Source organism: Abramis brama (genome assembly GCF_963993115.1).
Source record: "Abramis brama genome assembly, chromosome: 12".
Classification (NCBI taxonomy): domain Eukaryota; kingdom Metazoa; phylum Chordata; class Actinopteri; order Cypriniformes; family Leuciscidae; genus Abramis; species Abramis brama.
In genome coordinates this window covers 23,074,904-23,095,274 of record NC_139974.1, presented here as the reverse complement: position 1 = coordinate 23,095,274, position 20,371 = coordinate 23,074,904, and the positions used below count along the sequence as shown (strand labels likewise).

General features: G+C 39.9%; 1 protein-coding gene across 3 annotated transcripts in view; it reads left to right on the top strand.

Moving 5' to 3' along the window:
• ptprua (protein tyrosine phosphatase receptor type Ua) overlaps window positions 1–20,371 on the top strand; it is a 339,059-nt gene that overhangs the window by 201,415 nt on the left and 117,273 nt on the right. For all 3 annotated transcript variants that reach the window (XM_084132054.1, XM_084132053.1, XM_084132052.1), the window contains exons 6-7: window positions 4,401–4,578; window positions 11,814–12,107. In XM_084132054.1, coding sequence (XP_083988180.1) covers window positions 4,401–4,578; window positions 11,814–12,107 — 472 coding nt within the window. The remainder of the gene's footprint in view (window positions 1–4,400; window positions 4,579–11,813; window positions 12,108–20,371) is intronic.

The window sequence follows — 20,371 nt, the reverse complement described above, 5'->3', positions numbered from 1 at the left end:
TTCTTTTTTCTTTTTCTTTTTTTCTAATCTATCTCTCTTTTTTTGAATGACAGGCTCTTTCTGTCATTCAGTAATTTTGGGATCAATTCCTGTGTGTGTCACGATTCACACCCCAAGGAAAGGGAGAGAAACAGGTGGATCCAAATACAACACTTTTATTTGTAGGGCAATCCAATTCGTCGTCATCCATGCAGGGGTCAAAATCCATGTTAGCAGTCCAAATAACAAAATAAACAAACAAGGAACAAAACAAACTCAAACCAGGAAACAGACTTCAAGAAGTGTAAGTGACATACAACAATGACTCCGTGACAAGGACTAAAACAGACAGGGTATATATACACAGGGAAACGACAATGATAATGGGGAATTGGCTAAGTGCAATGATCAGTGATAAGGGACAGCTGAGTGCAATGATGAGACAAGAATCATGGGAAATGTAGTTCAGAAAGTGCCAGACACCGTGGGGAAGGAGGACATCTAGTGGTTACCCAGGGAACACAAACCAAACACTGTGACATAACCCCCCCTCTACGGAGCGGCTACCAGACTCTCCAAGACGTGATAACCAAAACAAGAGTCCAGGCGGGAGGTGGACTGGTGGAGGATCAGGGGGAGGGATGGGGGGCCAGGTCCATGGAGGGAAACGGGGACAGGGAGTGACAGTCCATCTGGCAGCCAGGACAGAGACGACAGTTCATCGGGCGGTCAGGGCGGAGACTCTCCCTCAGGCGGCCAGGGCGGAGCGGCCAGTTCATCGGCCGGCCAGGATGGAGACTTTCCCTCGAGCGACCAGGGCAGAGCGAACAGTCCATCTGGTGGCCAGGGTGGAGACTTTCCCTCAGGCGGCCAGGGCAGAGCGAACAGTCCATCTGGCGGCCAGGGCGGAGACTTTCCCTCGGGCGGCCATGGCGGAGACGACCCCTCGGGCGGCCACGGCACTGGAACAGACACCGGCTCAGGCACTGGAACAGACACCGGCTCAGGCACTGGAACAGACACCGGCTCAGGCACTGGAACAGACACCGGCTCAGGCACTGGAACAGACAACGGCTCAGGAACTGGAACCGACACCACCGGCTCAGGAACAGAGACCACTGGCTCAGGAACAGAGACCACCGGCTCAGCGGCGGCCATCTTGTCTGAAGACACAAGTTCGGCGGCGGTCATCTTCTCCGAAGACACAGGCTCGGCAGAAGTGACGTGAACAGTCTCGGCGGCGGCCATCTTGTCCGAAGACACAGGCTCGGCAGGCATGACGTGAACAGGCTCGGCGGCGGCCATCGTGTCGGAAGACACAGGCTCGGCAGACGTGACATGAACACTCTCGGCGGCGGCCATCTTGTCCGAAGACACAGGCTCGGCAGATGTGACGTGAACAGTCTCTGGATCAGCAGAAGTGATGGATCGCTGGGGTGGCGCAGGCAGTGCGAGCAGCTCGGGCAGGGCCGGCAGATCAGGACGCCTGGGCGGCGCGGGCAGAGCAAGACGCCTGGGCGGCGCGGGCAGAGCAAGACGCCTGGGCGGTGCGTCAGGGACGGTAGTCACCTCAGGGATGGTCTCCGTGTTATGAGCCACCAGACTCGGGACCACCGGACTCGGGACCACCGGACTCGGGACCACCGGACTCGGGACCACCGGACTCGGGACCACCGGGACAGTCACGGAGGGAGTCTTCCTTCTCCTCCTCCGTTTCAGGACCACTGGACTCGGGACCACCGGAACTGGGACCACCGGACTCGGGACCACCGGAACTGGGACCACCGGAACAGTCACGGAGGAGGTCTTCCTTCTCCTCCTCTGTTTCCGATGGTAACGTGCAGGTTCTGAGCTGGACGGAATCAACGGCGAAGGGTGCTTAGGGGAATTCAGTGCCATGGCCTCTTCGGTCTGGCGGGCCCATAAAGCAAGGCCCTGCAAAATGTTCATGCTGCTGGATCCATTGTGTGACGGAGTCATTCTGTCACGATTCACACCCCAAGGAAAGGGAGAGAAACAGGTGGATCCAAATACAACACTTTTATTTGTAGGGCAATCCAATTCGTCGTCATCCATGCAGGGGTCAAAATCCATGTTAGCAGTCCAATAACAAAATAAACAAACAAGGAACAAAACAAACTCAAACCAGGAAACAGACTTCAAGAAGTGTAAGTGACATACAACAATGACTCCATGACAAGGACTAAAACAGACAGGGTATATATACACAGGGAAATGACAATGATAATGGGGAATTGGCTAAGTGCAATGATCAGTGATAAGGGACAGCTAAGTGCAATGATGAGACAAGAATCATGGGAAATGTAGTTCAGAAAGTGCCAGACACCGTGGGGAAGGAGGACATCTAGTGGTTACCCAGGGAACACAAACCAAACACTGTGACAGTGTGAGCCGCTGCTTTGTCCAAACACCTGGAGGGTTTGTGCATTTAAAGGAATGAAGGGACTATGTTCCTTCGCTTTATAAGGGCCCTGCATCGCACTTTCTGAATACAGCACTAGTTTTATGCACTTGACACCTTCTGCTCTTATTCTCTCATATTATAGGCTATTCAGAGATGCTAGTTGGGTTTAAACAATGGAGGAAATCAATGATTTACATCATTACTGCTAAGCACACAATCAATATATGCCAGTTCTTTACGAGAACATTGAGTTTTGTTTTGTTCTTTATGCACCAGGAAAGAAAAAAATTAAATCATGGATAGACAACTCATTAAAACCATGAACATACTTTAAGAAATACTAATAATGATGATTGCTGTACCAAATTCTTTACATCACTCCTTTAAAATCATTAAAATATATACACTGTAAAAAAAAAATTAATCATGTAAGAAGAGATTTTCGGTAATAATTTACAATAAGCTCCTATTAGTTAACGTTAGTTTCTGTATTAACTAACATTAACAAACAATGAGCAAGACATGTTACAATATTAAAAAAATCTGATCATTTAATATTTAATAAACTGTTCATTGTTAATTTCCATTTGTTAAGGTCCATTAAATAATTCAGATTTAATTTTTGATTTTAATAATGTATTACTATGTTGAAATTAAAATGAGCTAATTTTAATAAATACTTTAGACTGCTAAATTTTAATAAATGCTTTACTTTTATTACATAATATTCATTATCAATTTGCTCTGACATTCATGTGCTTGGAACTTGTAATTACTATATTTCCTGCTTGACTTGATAAATCTTGAATTTTCCAAGCATTTGAGTTCTGCTTCCCATACTACCAATGTGAGAGATTTGTGGAGTTATTAAAGAGTTATTAATCATGAATATTAAAGGACAATTCCGGTGAAAAATGAACCTAGGGGTAATTAACACATGGTTACCGAGTCGATCGTTCCCTGGGATGCGTTTTCATGAAAATCGAATGTAAAGAGTTTTATCTCTAAAAACAGATTAGCTTATAACGCTAGTATATGGGGCACAGAGTAAGTAAAAGTAAATCGCTAGTTAATACCACTAACAAGGCTCAAAATAGCCTCACACTAACACGGTAGCATAATGAGGGTCCTTACAATGCAAACCGAAGCATTGAGAACTTTGTAAGTGTACAGACAGTTTAATAAGAAGAGACTTTATAAAGACAGTACATTACGCGTTAACAGGCAGCAGGCATCTTGGAAAACAGTCTCGACTAATCGAGTCACGAACGCCGTGCTACGTTATATTTCACAAACGTAATTCCTATCGACCAGCTCACTTAGCACGGCGTTCGAGACTCGATTAGTCGAGACTGTTTTCCAAGATGACGCCTGCCTGTAAACGCGTAATGTTCTGTCTTTATAAAGTATTTTCTTATTAAACTGTCTGTACACTTACAAAGTTCTCAATGCTTCGGTTTGCATGTAAGGACCCTCATTATGCTACCGTGTTAGTGTGAGGCTATTTTGAGCCTTGTTAGTGGCATTAACTAGCGATTTATTTTTACTTACTCTGTGCCCCATATACTAGCGTTATAAGCTAATCTGTTTTTAGAGATAAAACTCTTTACATTCGATTTTCATGAAAACGCATCCCAGGGAACGATCGACTCGGTAACCATGTGTTAAATACCCCTAGGTTCATTTTTCACCGGAATTGTCCTTTAAAGGGGGAAATCTTTCAGTGTTGTTGTCATGCATCTGGTGGAAATGCTTGTGTTCATTGTTTTGTGTCATAATTAAACTATGTTGCTTTGGTCCAGAAAAGAGTGGTCCAAACAACTGCAGACAGCTGCTGTAAATTTGGTTATGACTTTTATCTCACTGATCATAATGTTTTGCATATCCATTTTTATGTAATATTCATTTTTGTATGTGTAAATATAGATTAAGATTGACAAGACAGTGAGATCACATAGATGATAAACTCTGCATCACGTACCTCTCTCTCTTTCAGAGGCGTAACGGTGTTTTGATGTCACCATACTCAGTGACGTCATCAGTAGGAGAGCGTCGATTGGTTGCATGGTTTCAGGTGGGCGGAGCCCAACGTGGAGAGCAGGACCTCTACCGATGCCTCACTCAGTCAACATATGGAGCTGCAGTGTCAAACTTTGCAGAACTAATCGTCAGAGGTATGAAAAAAAATTCCTTCAATGTCCTAGTGTGTCTTTAAATAACTTAAAATTTGTTACATATGTCTGTACCATGGAGCTGTTGAATGCTTAATTCTGATTGATGGATGTTCTAAGGTGTGCAATTATAAAGTCTATTTGAGACTATGGATCTGACTATGTGATACCATATAGTTTGATTTAATCTCTTTTCTTCATATGAGACACTGATATTACAGTAATGGCTCTTTCTTCATTATCCTGAACATTGTATAAGCATTAATTTCATGTGTCATTGAATGGAAGAAAGGCTCACAGGAGCCTTCACATAAAAATCAATCTACAGGCTTCCATAGACAACCTAAGAAGTCAGGGAATGTCTCGGTTTTTTTAAGTTTCATTACAAGCTGTTCACACATTTACAATACAAATGATGACAGATATAATATGATATAAATTATGACAGAATTTACATTTTTAAATAACCCTTTAAAATATGCTGTTTTAAATTAAATGTTTCATCAATGTCAGATGCCCCAGTAGAAAGAATAATGAACAATAAATTCCAGACTTTATACAACAGAAAAGCTTTTGGCCAATGCCAATAATTACAAGATTACAGATACCGCCCGTTTTATCATGCTAGCAGTCAGCCATTATTCTTAGCTATCGCCAGGTTATCTTCTTAAAGTACAGAACGTTCTGGAGTCTTCTGATCCCTCTGAACTTCCAATCAAACACAACACCTAAGTGTGTCTCTCTGATTTACTGTAACATCACATCCCCACCTAGAGATCTCTTCGGCAAAAGCCTGAGTAAGTTGTAACCTCTTTGACTAGAGCACTTGAGAGTACCGGCGGACTGATTACGGTCATAACCACCAATCAGAGACACATCTCACCCCAAAATAACAGAATTTCTGGTGCAATCAGTCATGCAAATTACCCCATGCTGCCACTTTATGGCCCTAGTAATGATTCCACTCCCTACAAGTGCCTCTCGTGATGGTGGCATGATTGAAAACGTGAATGACTCATGTTTCTTCTGAAACTGAGGTAATGTCACTGAAAATCCACTAAACAAAAGGAGTAATCACTGTTGTTGTGTTTTGTTTGGGTGGGGTGAACTGTGTACTTCAAATTGGCTATGCTTTATTATTTAACTTCCGTTATTAGCTGCTGAAGTGTGCTGTATTTACGTCACAGTTTCATATTTTATCACACACACACGACTAAAAGAGCAACAGGCCAAATTGCTGCACTGCTCCATTCAGGCAATTTCCTGTCTATCAAAAGACATACTGGCATGACGCTTTACTTACAATATGAACACTCAAATTACGATTTGCCTAACACACTTGCCGTGTGTGTGGTGACGGGTGGTTGCAGGAAGGCAGACGGAGACAAGGATATATTTTCCACAAACGAAGGTTTAATGTAATAAAACAGGACTGCAGAACAGGTAGTACCACACACTAAAGCTGTGTCCCAATGTGAAGGCTGCATCCTTCGAAGGACTGCAGACTTCAAGGATGCAGCCTATGCATCCTTCGAAGGACGCACCATGTAGTCTTCGTAGGATTTCCTAATTACGCAACCAGGTGTTCCCGATCACCGCTCCAGGCGCCAAGCAACGGTGCGAGAGGACAGCTGGCATCCTGATAATTCATTTGATATAATTGAGTAAACAGCTATGGAGCCAGAATTGGCTATTGTCATTTTTATGTTTTATATTTTACTGGAGGACATGGTGAGGATGTTTCAGCCCCGGCGCTGCCAGGTCATGTATTTTTGGTTTAGCCCTGTTTGAATATAAAACCCAATTGAATATAAAAAAGTCCAGTATTTCTCACGCTCATCATCAGCAGCTGTCACAATTGCCAGGCGACAAGAACAATCCTTCGTAGGCTAGACCGGTCCGAGCGCTTCAGATGCGCCCTTTGATATGGGACGCAGCTGTAGTTAGCAACAATTTGTTAATATTGTGACAATAGACCTACATTTTGTTACTTTAATTTTCAGAACTGCATATTTCGTTAAGTATTCACGTACAAATGTGAAGTAACCTACTGAAGTACTTTTTTTCCCTCACATATGATTTTACATTAAACTACACAAAAGTATATAATGTAACAACCTTGAAAATATTCATAAGTAAAATGCAGTAGTAGCATAATATAAATGCAAAACTATCATAAAAACCCTGACAAGGAGTTGTTTTCCCCTGCAGAATACATACATCTAGTTTTACTCTTGATAATTTAAGTACATTAGAGTATGCAAGATAATTTTGCTTAACTAAGGTTTTAGTAGTTTTCCCCCCAATGCAGTATTAGTAGTTATTAAAAGTACTTTTTTCAGAAATATACTCTTTTTGAAAAAAACCTGTGACATGGGAGCCGTCGATTGAGTCAGCCCTGCAAACCTGTTGGTAGACAACTTAGTGGATAGTGGAAATATGCACTCAAACACTCTGGAGAGCATCCCAGATGATGTCCCACCAGCAGGAGGCCTTACCAGGGTCTCTATTGTGGAGCCCATCCTGGTCCAGCAGCTCCAGGGTCTCCCTGCTCAGCTCAATAAAAGTCTACATCATTTTTTTTCTTATTTTATGTACTGTAAATGTTTATGTTGATTTTGATATGTTTAACGTATGTTGTTAATAGTTGGGTAAAATACTTTAATGTAGCCCGTGGAACAAATGATTTTCATTTACCAATTTTATTTGAAAAAAAAAAAAAAGTATACAATAATTTGTTTCATGTAGAAATTATTACTGTCATTACAAAAATAAACAATGCCCAGAACAATTCATTCTCTTTTATTTACACATTTAAAGTTGCATAAAAAATAATGTACCGATTTTTTCTTTAATTTTAAAAAATAAAAGTGAAAAAAGTTAAACAAGAATATGTATAAAAAATATATATTTTTCAATCATTCTCTCAAGAAGAGAAAACAGCCTGTCCATCCTCTCCTGTGTTCTCCTCGCCTCTGCCTTCATGCTGCTGCCCCTGGCTCCTCCTCACTGTGGGCACCTACTGCTGAACTCGGCCCTGGTGTGTCCTCAGGGATTGAGGCAATGAGGACAGGGGGGTTGGTGCAATGCCTCTGTCCCAACACCTCATCCATGAGGACAAACCAGGGCCAAGTTTCAGCAGTGGGTTCCCACTCACACCCTCACCTGTCCCAGGACACTTGCAATCCTAAGGGCAGAGCAAATGAACCATGGCGTTAACAACAACACCACAATACATTTCAGCAAAGACATGTGTATTAACTTTCTTTGTATTTTTTTCTCCTGAATTGCTCTAAAAAAGCAGAAAAGGGTACTTAACATAGGCGTGCAATCTTAAAGGAGAACTCCGGTCAATTTTAACATTGAGCTCATTTTTTTGTACATTTGGAGTGCTGTCAATACAGAGAACAACGACAAAAATCGGTGTTGCCTACACCGAGTTATTCTATTTTTAAAATGTGCACCCTGTTGACTTCAATGGGGCAATGTTTAAACCTGCTTTTAGCCTCTTAACATCCTTGATGTGTCATTACAAGTGCACAGAAAATGTGAGTGATTCCTTCTGAGTGAACACGAGTGGATCTGACTGCAGTAGATTTAAAAGATATGTATAAAAATTATGTTATTTAAGCCAGCGCAAATACCTGTTTACATCCTGTTTTTCGGTTGAAGTCCAAAGTAGTCGATTGCCGAGTTCACGCGCATAGGTTTAGTTACCAATGATCACGCGCGTGAACTCGGCAATTGACTACTTTGGACTTCAACCGAAAAACAGGATGTAAACAGGTATTTGCGCTGGCTTAAATAACAATTTTTATACATATCTTTTAAATCTACCGCAGTCAGATCCACTCGTGTTCACTCAGAAGGAATCACTCACATTTTCTGTGCACTTGTAATGACACATCAAGGATGTTAAGAGGCTAAAAGCAGGTTTAAACATTGCCCCATTGAAGTCAACGGGGTGCAAATTTTAAAAATAGAATAACTCGGTGTAGGCAACACCGATTTTTGTCGTTGTTCTCTGTATTGACAGCACTCCAAATGTACAATAAAATGAGCTCAATGTTAAAATTGACCGGAGTTCTCCTTTAAGTGCATTGTTAACACTGCAAAATATGACACATCAAGACATGCATACAAAATACTTCAGAAAACATAATTTCTGGAAACTCAAATTTGGTTAAAACCTTTGTAGACATAGCTTTCGTGACAACACTACAAAAACACATAAAAGTGAAACCTCATTGCCTTATCTACTGCTTTTCTTATTGTTGTGGGCTTTATAGGGTGAGTGATATTTCTTATAATACACAAGTGAGAGACTAGTGCAAATGTTACAAATAGGTTGTTAAACTAATATTAGCACAAGTTTTGCCTCAAACTACCTGACAAATGAAGCCACGCAATGATGACGAAGGAGTTAAGATGAAGTTTATAAGAAACTTTAACTCTGGTTTCGCTAGCTATCTGAGTAAATGAAAACATAACTTACATTTAAATGTGAATTTGCTGTCCACCACCGAACTCTAGTCTCGGCCGCCTTTAAAAATAAATAAAAAATGCTGTCGTCACCGGCGCGCAATGATTTATGGGGTAGAATAGGGTAGGATAGGCCGCTAAGTGTCCATTTATGTATCCTTCCTTTCACGGGGAAACGAAGGGTGCATTTGGCGTCGCTTTTGAATCAGGGTAGCCTTCGTCGCAGCGCAATGACGCAACCGGCCTTCGAAGGATGCAGAATTGAATTGGGCCTGTCGGTACACGATCCGTTCCACCTGCACGATCTGTTCTACGCATGCTTATAATGGGATTTTAGCAATATTGCGATTATACTTTACCTCATGTAAACACAATACTTAATAATGTGATTAAGTTCATAATCACATAACAGGTGGCGTACGTTCATAACAGGTGGCGTACGCCGTTTTAAATCGCAGTATGCGGTAAACACTTTAATCGCACTAACTGAAGTGCGCGTGCATTTTTGTCACGCACCTTAAGCGCGTATTCATTTTAAACTTGACATTAGGAAGTTTTCCCTGAACTCTGTCAACACGACTCACAGTCAGCAGTCTGCCTTCATCCAGAAACAGCTCAAATAACGTGACAGCAGTGTATAAAACTGTTATAGGCACCGACATAATATTTCTGTCTTCATCACGGCACAGAATAACAAAATACGCCCATAAGAACCCATTTGTTATTTAACGTACGTAATTACGCGCATGCGTGAAACGGATTGTGCAGGTGGAACGGATGATCGTGTACCGACAGGGACAGCCTTCATCGCGCCGCGGTGACGCAATCGGCCTTCAAATGCGACCTTCCAAGGATGCAGCCTTTGAATTGGGACGTCCTTCGTCACACCGCTGTGACGCAATCTGCCTTCAAATACGGCCTTCGGAGGATGCAGCCTTCACATTGGGACACAGCTTAAATGTAACGGAGATCGGACAAAGACCGACTGAACAGACGGAACTTAAATACAAACACAGATGACACTGATTAACTAAACACAGGTGATACAACTGAACTGATAACAAGAGTAACCATAGAAACGAAGGAGTGGCGGGAAAAGAACAGGAGAAAACAGGAAAGAAAAGAAGGAAAACAGGAATCAATCAAAACACAAACTGAAAGTTCAAACATACACACTCACACACGTGACAAGTATATATAGGATCAGCTTTATATTGAGCACAAAATTTGGCATCATTTTTATACATTTTCCAGATTTGCCAAGCCAAGTTGTTCCTCCGGTTGTACCTTGTATGGTGCAATATATACAGTAGCAGACCAGTGGCCAGAAACCCGTCTGGTAATGGAACATGTTGATTCTAATTTGCTTTATATGAAAGTCAAGGTTTCACAGTTTGTTACTGATAGTATCTCATACAGAGATGATGATTCATTTAAATTGAGAGATTAGAAAAACTAAGCAATCAGGATACAAGTTTAGCCTAATTCATTTGAATGTGACAGTGACGCTCTCAGATATCAGTAAAAAAAAAAAAAAAAAAACCTGTCACTGATTGAATTGGAAATATGCTTTTAATACATAAAAACTGCTTCTGTCTGACCTTCCACTGAGCTTTTCTATGTGCTTCTCATTTCCTTTGATCTGAGATAATTTCATTAACACTTTCTATGAAGCCCATGCTCATTCATAATAAAATAAATTTGGTAGTTTATATATATATATATATATATATATATATACTGTATATATTACGTATTTATAGGTTAAGTATTAACCACATCAAGACATATACATCATTATAATAATAGTTTTATATTATTTTTATAATTACTTACGTGATGCATTTGCTTTTTTTTTTTTATAATGAAGCAAGGGTGTAGAGTTACATTCAAGCTATTTTATGGCATAGATGAGTTTTAAGGGATACAATTATTGACTGCAGGGGCTCTTTAAAGCCAACAATGATGCATTTATGCAGGTTAGGTACTTTATTATCTCAGAATTTAAGACAACTCAACAAGGCTAATAACAACAATATAAAACAGTTCACTTATTTGACATTGAAATAAATCTGTATTACTAATATTTTGTTGAAACTATAATATAACAACACGTCACAGTTTTTTTTTTTTAAACATTTAAACAGGTTATTAATTACAAATTTTGTCCGTAAACTATACTTTTATATTTGTTTTTTATGTTCGCCTTTACACTTGATTTATTATTATTATTATTATTACAAACTCATCATTTTAATAGGATTCTGACTGCAAATAATCCACTTTAAGATTTAGATTTAGAAAATATCAAATTTATTTTATATCTTGCGATTCTTCTAAGTTCAACAAAACTTGCTCCACAGTCAAAAAATAGCTTTTATTAAAGCTAAACTGCAACAAGTATGTTCAGAAACTTGGCTCATCTAGTCACAGTAATGTGATATAAGTTGGATAGATACTATTAATCCTAAACACTAGAAATATAGTTGACATAAGAGTCAAATGTGCTAAAGTCAAACCCTGTCAAACCTTGTGTTGGTTCTTTCTGTGTGGAGAACCAGTAGCTCTGCAGATCCTTCTGAAGAAGATTAATTACACCTGAAGTTTGTTTTAAACAATTTCATTGTGGGTTGTTTATTTATTTGTTCAGAATATATCACAATTTAAAACAGGCTGAGGCTAAATAAAGGGTGATTCCTGTCCAAATGCATTCTGTTTCAAACCTTTTTTCTTTCTTCTCCTGTACTCTTTTGTAGTCCCGCCCACTCCGATAGCTCCACCCCAGCTGCTGCGCTCTGGCCCCACATATCTGATCATCCAACTCAACACTAACTCTATAGTGGGCGACGGGCCGGTGATCCGCAGAGAGATTGTGTACAGGGCCAGTCATTCGCCGTGGTCTGAAACACACGGAGTCAACTCACTAACGTATAAAGTCTGGCACCTGGAACCTGATACAGAGTATCGCATCAGCGTTCTTCTCACCCGGCCTGGAGAGGGTGGAACCGGCCCACCAGGACCCCCGCTGGTCAGCAGAACCAAGTGTGCAGGTAAATGGAGTCATTGAGAGTATATGCTTGTTCAGGGTTTATATCTCAGACAGCTGATGGATTCATGTTTACTGCATTAAATCTATGACTGATGAAATGAATTTTTGCACACAAATATTCGTTGACATTTTATTTGAAACTTTATCAACTTATTGCCGTTGTATATTTTAACACAACCGGTATTGACCAATCAGCATCTGGACCAGAACTATACATTTTATATTTTTATTACACAGCTCTGTGGAATGCTTGATTCTGATTGGTCAATAGCGCCATCCAGTGGTATGTTTTTCCCAGATAACAACTGCTCAAAGCAGATAACGCGGGCTCATACGGGTCACTGAAGTCAGCAGTGCTATACGCCTGCTAGGAACGTTTTTTCTTCGTGGAAGTTTTGCGTTTGGTGAGCTAATAAAATATTAAAACTCTCAATATTCAATATTTTGTGTACAGTTATTTAATTATGCCATCCAGTATCGTGGACTCGCTCTCTCTTGTTTCAACGCAAAACGCAGCTGCTGCCATTTTGTGACTATTGTTTTGTACACTGTTGGTTTATGAGATACAAACAGGTACGATTTTAAAACAGTTTAATCTGAAATCAATATATCTTATCCCCATAATTATTTATGTGGCGAAATGGTGTGATATTAATGACTGTATACCGTATAAATGTCCGTCTAGTTTGAACTCTCCGTGGAAGCTTTGCGTTTAAAGACATAATACAATATTTCAACTCAGATCAATATTACTTCTTTCTAATCAAGAACATCTTTCTTGTTAGCTACTCTTTTCGTCTCGCTTTAATTCATTTTTAAAAGCATTAAAATATATTTGAGACCACTCAAGGGCAGATTTTAAGCTGTTATAACTAGCTAGTTGTTCTCATAAGTAGTGTTTACCCAACGCTATCTCATGACCAATGCATACGAATTTGTGCGAGTGAGTACGAGATGGCTAATTCGTACAAATTTGTACGATCTCACTCGTACGAATTTGTACGATTTGTCTAAACCCCAGTGATGGGTAGTTTTAGGGGTGGGGTCAGGGGTAGGTCATTCGTATGAATTCATACAAATTCGGCAACTTGTAAAATACTGTATGTACAGTTTTAACAAAAATCGTACAGATTCGTACGAGTGAGGTCGTATGAATTCCTACGAATTAGCCACCTCGTAAAATACGTACGAATTGCCATGAGATCGGGTTGGTTTGCCACCTATTTAGACTACAATGATTTTTATGTCTCATGAGAAATAAAATTAGCTTTATAAATTAATTTACATAGATTAATACATTTTCCCCTTTGAGATTATGAAATGTCATAGTAACGCTACTTTTACATGTACTCCAGCATATAGATGTGCTCAACGATAACACAAATTTAGTAAAGCCACAAAAATTTAAAACTTTGATTTAATTTATTTCAAGTTGAAATAAGTTGATCCAAACAGAGTCAAGTATAGTATTGTACTGTTTAATCACATATTGGGCCCTATTTTAACGATCTGAAATGCAAGTGTCAAAGCGCAAGTAACTTTGTGGGCGGGTCTCGGCGCTGTTGCTATTATACCGGCGGGATAAATGACTCTTGCGCCAGGCGCAAATCTAAAATGGGTTGGTCTGAAGTAGCTTCATTATTCATAGGTGTGGTTTGGGCGTAACGTGAAATAAACCAATCAGAGCGACATCTCACATTCCCTTTAAGAGCAGACGCGCTTTTTCCTTGGCGTATTGCTATTATAACGGCGGATTTGCCAGGCGCGCGCCAGGAGCGGTTCACAGCCGAGGAGAGCAACGCTCTCGTCACGGCCGTAAAAGAGAGAGAAGTGACATTGGGGATGGAGAAACACACCCAAATTAGCTTCGGTTAAACAGGTATATAATAATGTGGGTAAATGTGTAAGCTAGATGTATGCTTTTATAATAAATTATCTATCTATCTATCTATCTATCTATCTATCTATCTATCTATCTATCTATCTATCTATCTATCGTTTGTAAAAATATGATTTGCAAAAATGAAAACTGCTGCTTCTGTGTAGATTAGAGAATCAAAGTGTATGCGCGTTGTGCACGCTATACATTATGGTCAAGCATGCGCCCTTAAAATAGCATAATGAACAACGCGCAATGCGCCACTGACTTTAGACTAGGTTTTTTCTGGCCTGTGGCGCAATTGTTTTATGGAACAGTAAAATAGCACCAGGGATTGTTTGCGCCGGAACACGCCTCCTTTTTTGCGCTGAACCGCCCAGGGAGCGCAAGTTCATTCCCTAGTTTAGCAACGTGCTTCTGTGGAGGGAAAAGCGCGCTTTGCGCGGGTGCAAAATAGGAATGAAACATGCGTCGGTGTACAAAGTCAATTGCGCTGGGTGCAAGATAGGGCCCATTGGTTTTATTCTCTGATCCTCTGAGTTTTTTTTTTTTTTTTTTTTTTTTTTTGGTTTAGGTAAACTGGACCCAACTGTAGTATAAATGTACTTGTGTTACAACCTCGCTTTTGGACTTTGTAATGTATCACTGTCAAAGGTGCTCTGAGACTCTATTTATCTTGTTTGTCAGTAGCAACAGAAGAACACAGTCCCTAAACTTCATACTGCATACAAGTTGCTAATGTGGCAGATATCTTTATTTTTGGTAGGCTTACCCACTGTTGATGATTGTATGTTGCAGAGTCCGTTATTGCTGTGCTTGTTTTTGTACTGGATTATTACTTGATTATTACACTAATTTGATATTTATAACTTTGAATATTTTCATTGCATTATAATATGGTGTATTTTCCCTCCACTCAAGAAGTTATTTTCATGTATGTTGCTAATATACACAAAAACTTATTATAACATATTGAGTAATGCTGAAAATATAATTATATTATGTTATATTATATTATCAGTAATGATTTAACTTATTTAAGATTTATTTAAATATATTAAATAATAGGCATTTTGTTATTACTTTTATTATATTATATTATATTATATATGCAGACTTCATTGAAAGTGTTACCAAATTTTGATTACACGTAAGTTTAAAATATTCTGGCTGACCCCCCAGCATGAGTTTTTCAAGGCGACCGTTATTTAGAGCCTGTCACTTTATTGCTTCCATGGTGACGCTTCATTGCTTGTCATGTGACACACCACAACCACAACAGAGCTGAATGAATGATGATCTACTTTTATGTAAATTTTCCTTTTTTATTCAAAATATTCACAAATGTATTAGCTATAGCATGAAATATCTGATATTCCGATTGTCAAATATGTGCAAGTGGATGTGTTTTGTTTTGTGTAACACCTTTATAACGATCGCGTTAGTTGGGCGCCACCATGTTAGTTTGTGCCACAGTTCAGAGAATCGGATCTGTTGGATTTACAAAACGTCATTTCATCCACTTCTCCCGAAATACATGAAAGTAAGTGGCCGGTGAACTGGGAGAAGAACAGAGTAAACTTTAAAGTTACTTACACAATGTGTATCTGATATGAATAAAATGTGTCGTCTCATTATAATGGAAAGGATTATTATTCCGCGTCCATAGATATTAGTGTGTATTATATAGACTTCAACGGAGAAAAGTTAACCCTTTCGCACGTACGATCACACCGGTGTGATCAGTCTAGGCTGGTCCCTGGAGCGTACGATCACACCGGTGTGATTAGAACGGTCAGTGCATCACGTGATCAACTGCTAAATTAAAATGTGCTTTCGCGCGTCGGCTGGCGCTGAGCCAGAGACAGGCGCTCAGAGCTGTCATATATCACAACTTTTCAGTGTTTTCAACCACATAATGTTTATTTTAGGTTTCAGACATATAAGTACTAAAAAACAATACATTTAGAGTTTGTAAAATACACACTGATTTCAAAGGAAGAGGCAATAATAATCCTTTCCATTATAATTTTTATTCATATCAGATACACATTGTGTAAGTAACTTTAAAGTTTACTCTATTCTTCTCCCAGTTCACCAGCCACTTACTTTTATGTATTTCGGGAGTCGTGGATGAATTCACGTGTTGTAAACAATCCAACAGATCCGATTATCTGAACTGCGTCTGCGGCACAAACTAAGATGGCGGCGCCCATCGCGCATACAGCTCAACTAACGCGATCGTTATAAAGGTGTTTAAACAACAAAACACTTCCACTTGCATATATTTGACAATCGGAATATCAGATATTTCATGCCATATCTAACAAATTTGTGAATATTTTGAATAAAAAAGGAAAAATGACATAAAAGCAGATCATCATTCATTCAGCTCTGTTGTTGCTGCGGTGTGTCACGTGACAAGCAATGACGCGTCACCATGGACACCATAAAGTGACACATTCTAAATAACGGTCGCCTTGAAAAACTCACGCTGGGGAGTCAGCCAGAATATTTTAAACTTGCGTGTGAAAGGGTTAAGTCAATTAGAAGTGCTCACTTCCTGATGGCTGAGCGTACTGCACAGACTCAAACTGAGCTTGACGACGTAGATGTGATGTCAGCAACCTGTCTGACAGTTGTAAGTCTTCTAGTAGGTGTGTCAAGAGAAATCTGAATCATTCCCTTCCGAATCATGCAGAGACGGAGAGCGTGAGTAGGAGCTGTCCATGAGCTAGGAGCAGGAGCAACTTTATGACTCTCTTTGGGCTTCTCTCTTGACTTTATCAGACTTTATGCCTCCACGTCACCCCGATTGCCTGCGAGCTTACCTGTCTATATGGTAATTTATCTACTGTGCCAGGGGTTCCCAAACTTTTCCATGCCAAGGCCCCCCAAATACCACTAGGTTCTGGCCAAGGCCCCCGTATTGAACCCATCGACAATACTACGGCACGGCACATGTAGAAATAAATAAATAAAACATCTAGGTGAACATCAGATTATGTGATGGTGTTTGATACCAGCCAATCAGAAAGATGAGATGCACCAATTACAATTTTCAAGGCAGATTCCGATTTTTCATTGAGTTTGACCTGCCGATACAGATTTAAGCCGATTCTGATTTCATTTTTTCTAACCACTTTACAGCACACACAAATATTTATATATATATATATATATATATATATATATATAATAAAACACCACTTTTACCCAAACTGGTTAATAAAAACAAGTTTAAATGGATACATTCTCTATAAATATTTTTGTCTTCATTTTCTTTTCTGACATAGCCTACTCCTTGTTAAAACACACTATACATGCAAATTATGTGCATTTTTTTTAGTGAAATCATATTTATTTTGTCCATCAAAAGTGTGCTTTCACTTTAACTGAGCGTGAGCAGCGCTACAAAAATAGACTCGGCGTCGAAACCCTCCGCTTCACTGCTGCTCATGCGACGCTCCTGCTTGACGCTCACGCGCTGCTCCAGCTCGCGGTGTGAATGCACTCACTGAACATGCACCCCGAAAAAAAAATTGCGCTGCTCACGCGCCGCTCGCGATCTGAAACGGCCGTAATTCACAAGGTTTCCTACATGTGCGTTCTGTGTGCATGTGTGATGTTGATGTTGCGCGATGTTATTCATGCAGCGCCCGAGTGCATTTGAATCGGCATATGTCAGACTGAAAATCATGTGAAAATCGGCCAATTCTTGTCATTAGCCGATCAATCAGATATCAGATAGGCTATGCAACAAATAATTATAATGTTTTTTCATAACAATACTCATATTAGCAAATATTTATTTTTTAACGTTTTTTAACTTTTTTTTGTTCAACTTGCTGCGGCCCCCCTGGCGCCCCCACTTTGAAAACCCCAGTACTGTGCGACAGAGAGTTGCGTGGTTATGACGCAATCGTTAGCCTATTTTTACAAAAACGGCTTCTACAAGGTAATGGAGCCTTTTATACATTGTCGTGTTTCTTTAGAAATAAACAATGGACAAATAGAGTCTTTAAACGCCTCAGATGTAAAGTTATTCACTGTCAAAGTGACGCCAAAATTAATGGGAGTCAATGGAATGCTAACAGCAGGTGATGGCTTGTTAGCCAATGGATGCCCCCACAAAAAAGTAAGTTTTCCGGGTGCTGGATTACCCCCTTGGCGCTGACGAGCCGTGGGGCCGCCATCTTGGATCGGTCACCCACTCCACTCAGTGTAATCTGTTTGGCAGGTGCAATGAGCTGTCAGCGGATTTAATTAATCATACCTCACTGAATACCGAACTGATTTTCACACGCTTTTTTTTTTTTTTGCTGCAAAGGTCATACATGTAGCTATGATACAGGACACATGGTTCGGCGCATTTTAATATTCATAGTGGGCTTAACAGTAATAGAATATTCTGATACATGATATTAAGTGACCAGACGTCCGAGATCAAAACTAGGAACATAATCACCGAAAAGGGGGGAAAAACGGGGACATTTCCAGTTTGACTATCAATCTTGAAAGTTGAAAAACCTAATGTTGTGTCTTCAAAAACAAAACGGGGACAGAGGTTTTTTTTTTCTTTTTTTTTCTGTAATTAGCCAGGGACAGGCAACCAAAAATGGGGACTGTCCCCTGAAACCGGGGACGTCTGGTCACCCTATGATATGTGAATGATGTAGGCTATGATAGGTATTTTGCAAATCACACACTATAAATATGATAGAGAAGCAGAAACAGATTGTGGCAGTAAAGTCAGATATTTTAATAAGTTGAAGAAACAATATATGATTATATTATATTAGTCTACTTGAAGCTTTTTTTTATTTGTCTCTCTCTGTCACACACACACACACACACACACACACACACACACACACACACTGTACTACCATGTTCTTCTGCATTTCGCCCTGCTTAAAATGTTGACAGCAAAGCACTGATGAAACACTTGCAGTGAATCCTTCTCTCCTCAAAGCCACTTCCCACTTCTTCCTCACATCTTTTTCCTTGGGAAACCTTCAAAATGAAAACGGAAGATTTGGGAGAGTCTACACAAAAACATTTCACAAAGGATGTGAAGCTTATTTCCTTCCTTCACATTTCTTAGAACCTTTCTTCAACAAAACTCCTATTTTGATGCATATCTGTTGAAAATGAACCAATGTTGCTGAAATTGTGAGTTGTTTGCAAACCATTCTACTGTCAGATGTTCGGTTGCCTTTATTTTAAGTAAGTGGGGTGGGTATGAGACATGAGAGGTATCTTACTTTTGTTAGAGTGAATTACATGTGAATAACACACAGTGTTGGACAAGCTACTAGGAAATTGCAGTGAGCTAAGCTATCATTTACTCAGCCATGAATAAAGCTTCACTACAAAAAAGCTACTACCCAGTCAAATGTAGCAAGCTAAGTATCACAAACACAGCAGTAGGCTAGTTCACTACATAGGAAGCTAGCCTACTTTAAGTTGCGCTAATTTCACTTGACAAGAAAAGTGTAGCTTGTGTGGCCAAGCTACTTGATAAATAAAGGAGTTAAGCTACTGAAAAGTTACTTGATTCAGGAAATAGTGGAGCTACCACCAAAATACTAAGTGACTAGCTTAGCGACTGCCCAACACTGATAATACAGTCTGTGTCACTTGTGTAAAATTCGCTGGCCAATGTTATACCAGTAATATTTGTTTTATTTCTACAATAGCATTCTTGTGTCAGTTGTAATCTAAGTCAGTGTTATGGAATATGACTTATCAAGTCTCAGTTCATAGCCAGGTGAACACCGGCCGGTGCAGTAAACATAGCCTAGCTAGCTGGCTACGATTTCAGTACAGTAATATCAAAGATCCTTGCTCCTTCTCAACTCTCTGGTAATATTCTATTCACAAAATACAACCAATAGTACGGTAATGTTAAATCTTACTTGTGAAAAGTAATCCCCCCAGCCCTGTTTGCGATGGTCCGCCGATTTGAGCAGGAATATACTGTACAGTGCTCTGGCATCTTGTTTCTTCTGCTGCTACGCATCCAGGAGTATGACCTGTCCAAGATGGCGGCCGCAATTCTTGCACCCAGCAGCCAATGCGGCGTCTACTCTCTATTATTTTTATGCTCAGCTCCAGCCAATGTGCGAAAGCACTTTTGAATTTAGCAGTTGATCACTTGATGCACTGACCGTTCCAATCACACCGGTGTGATCATACGCCCCCAGGGACAAGTCTAGACAAAAAGGTTTAAATATTAAATATGAAATATGCTAAATAAAATAAAAAATAGACATCATTCTAACATTGAGATTGTCAGATTATCTGGACTTATTCTTCTTTAGTTTCACTTTCATGGACTTTCAGTTTGTTTTCATTAATTTCATTTCATTCATCGTGTGTTC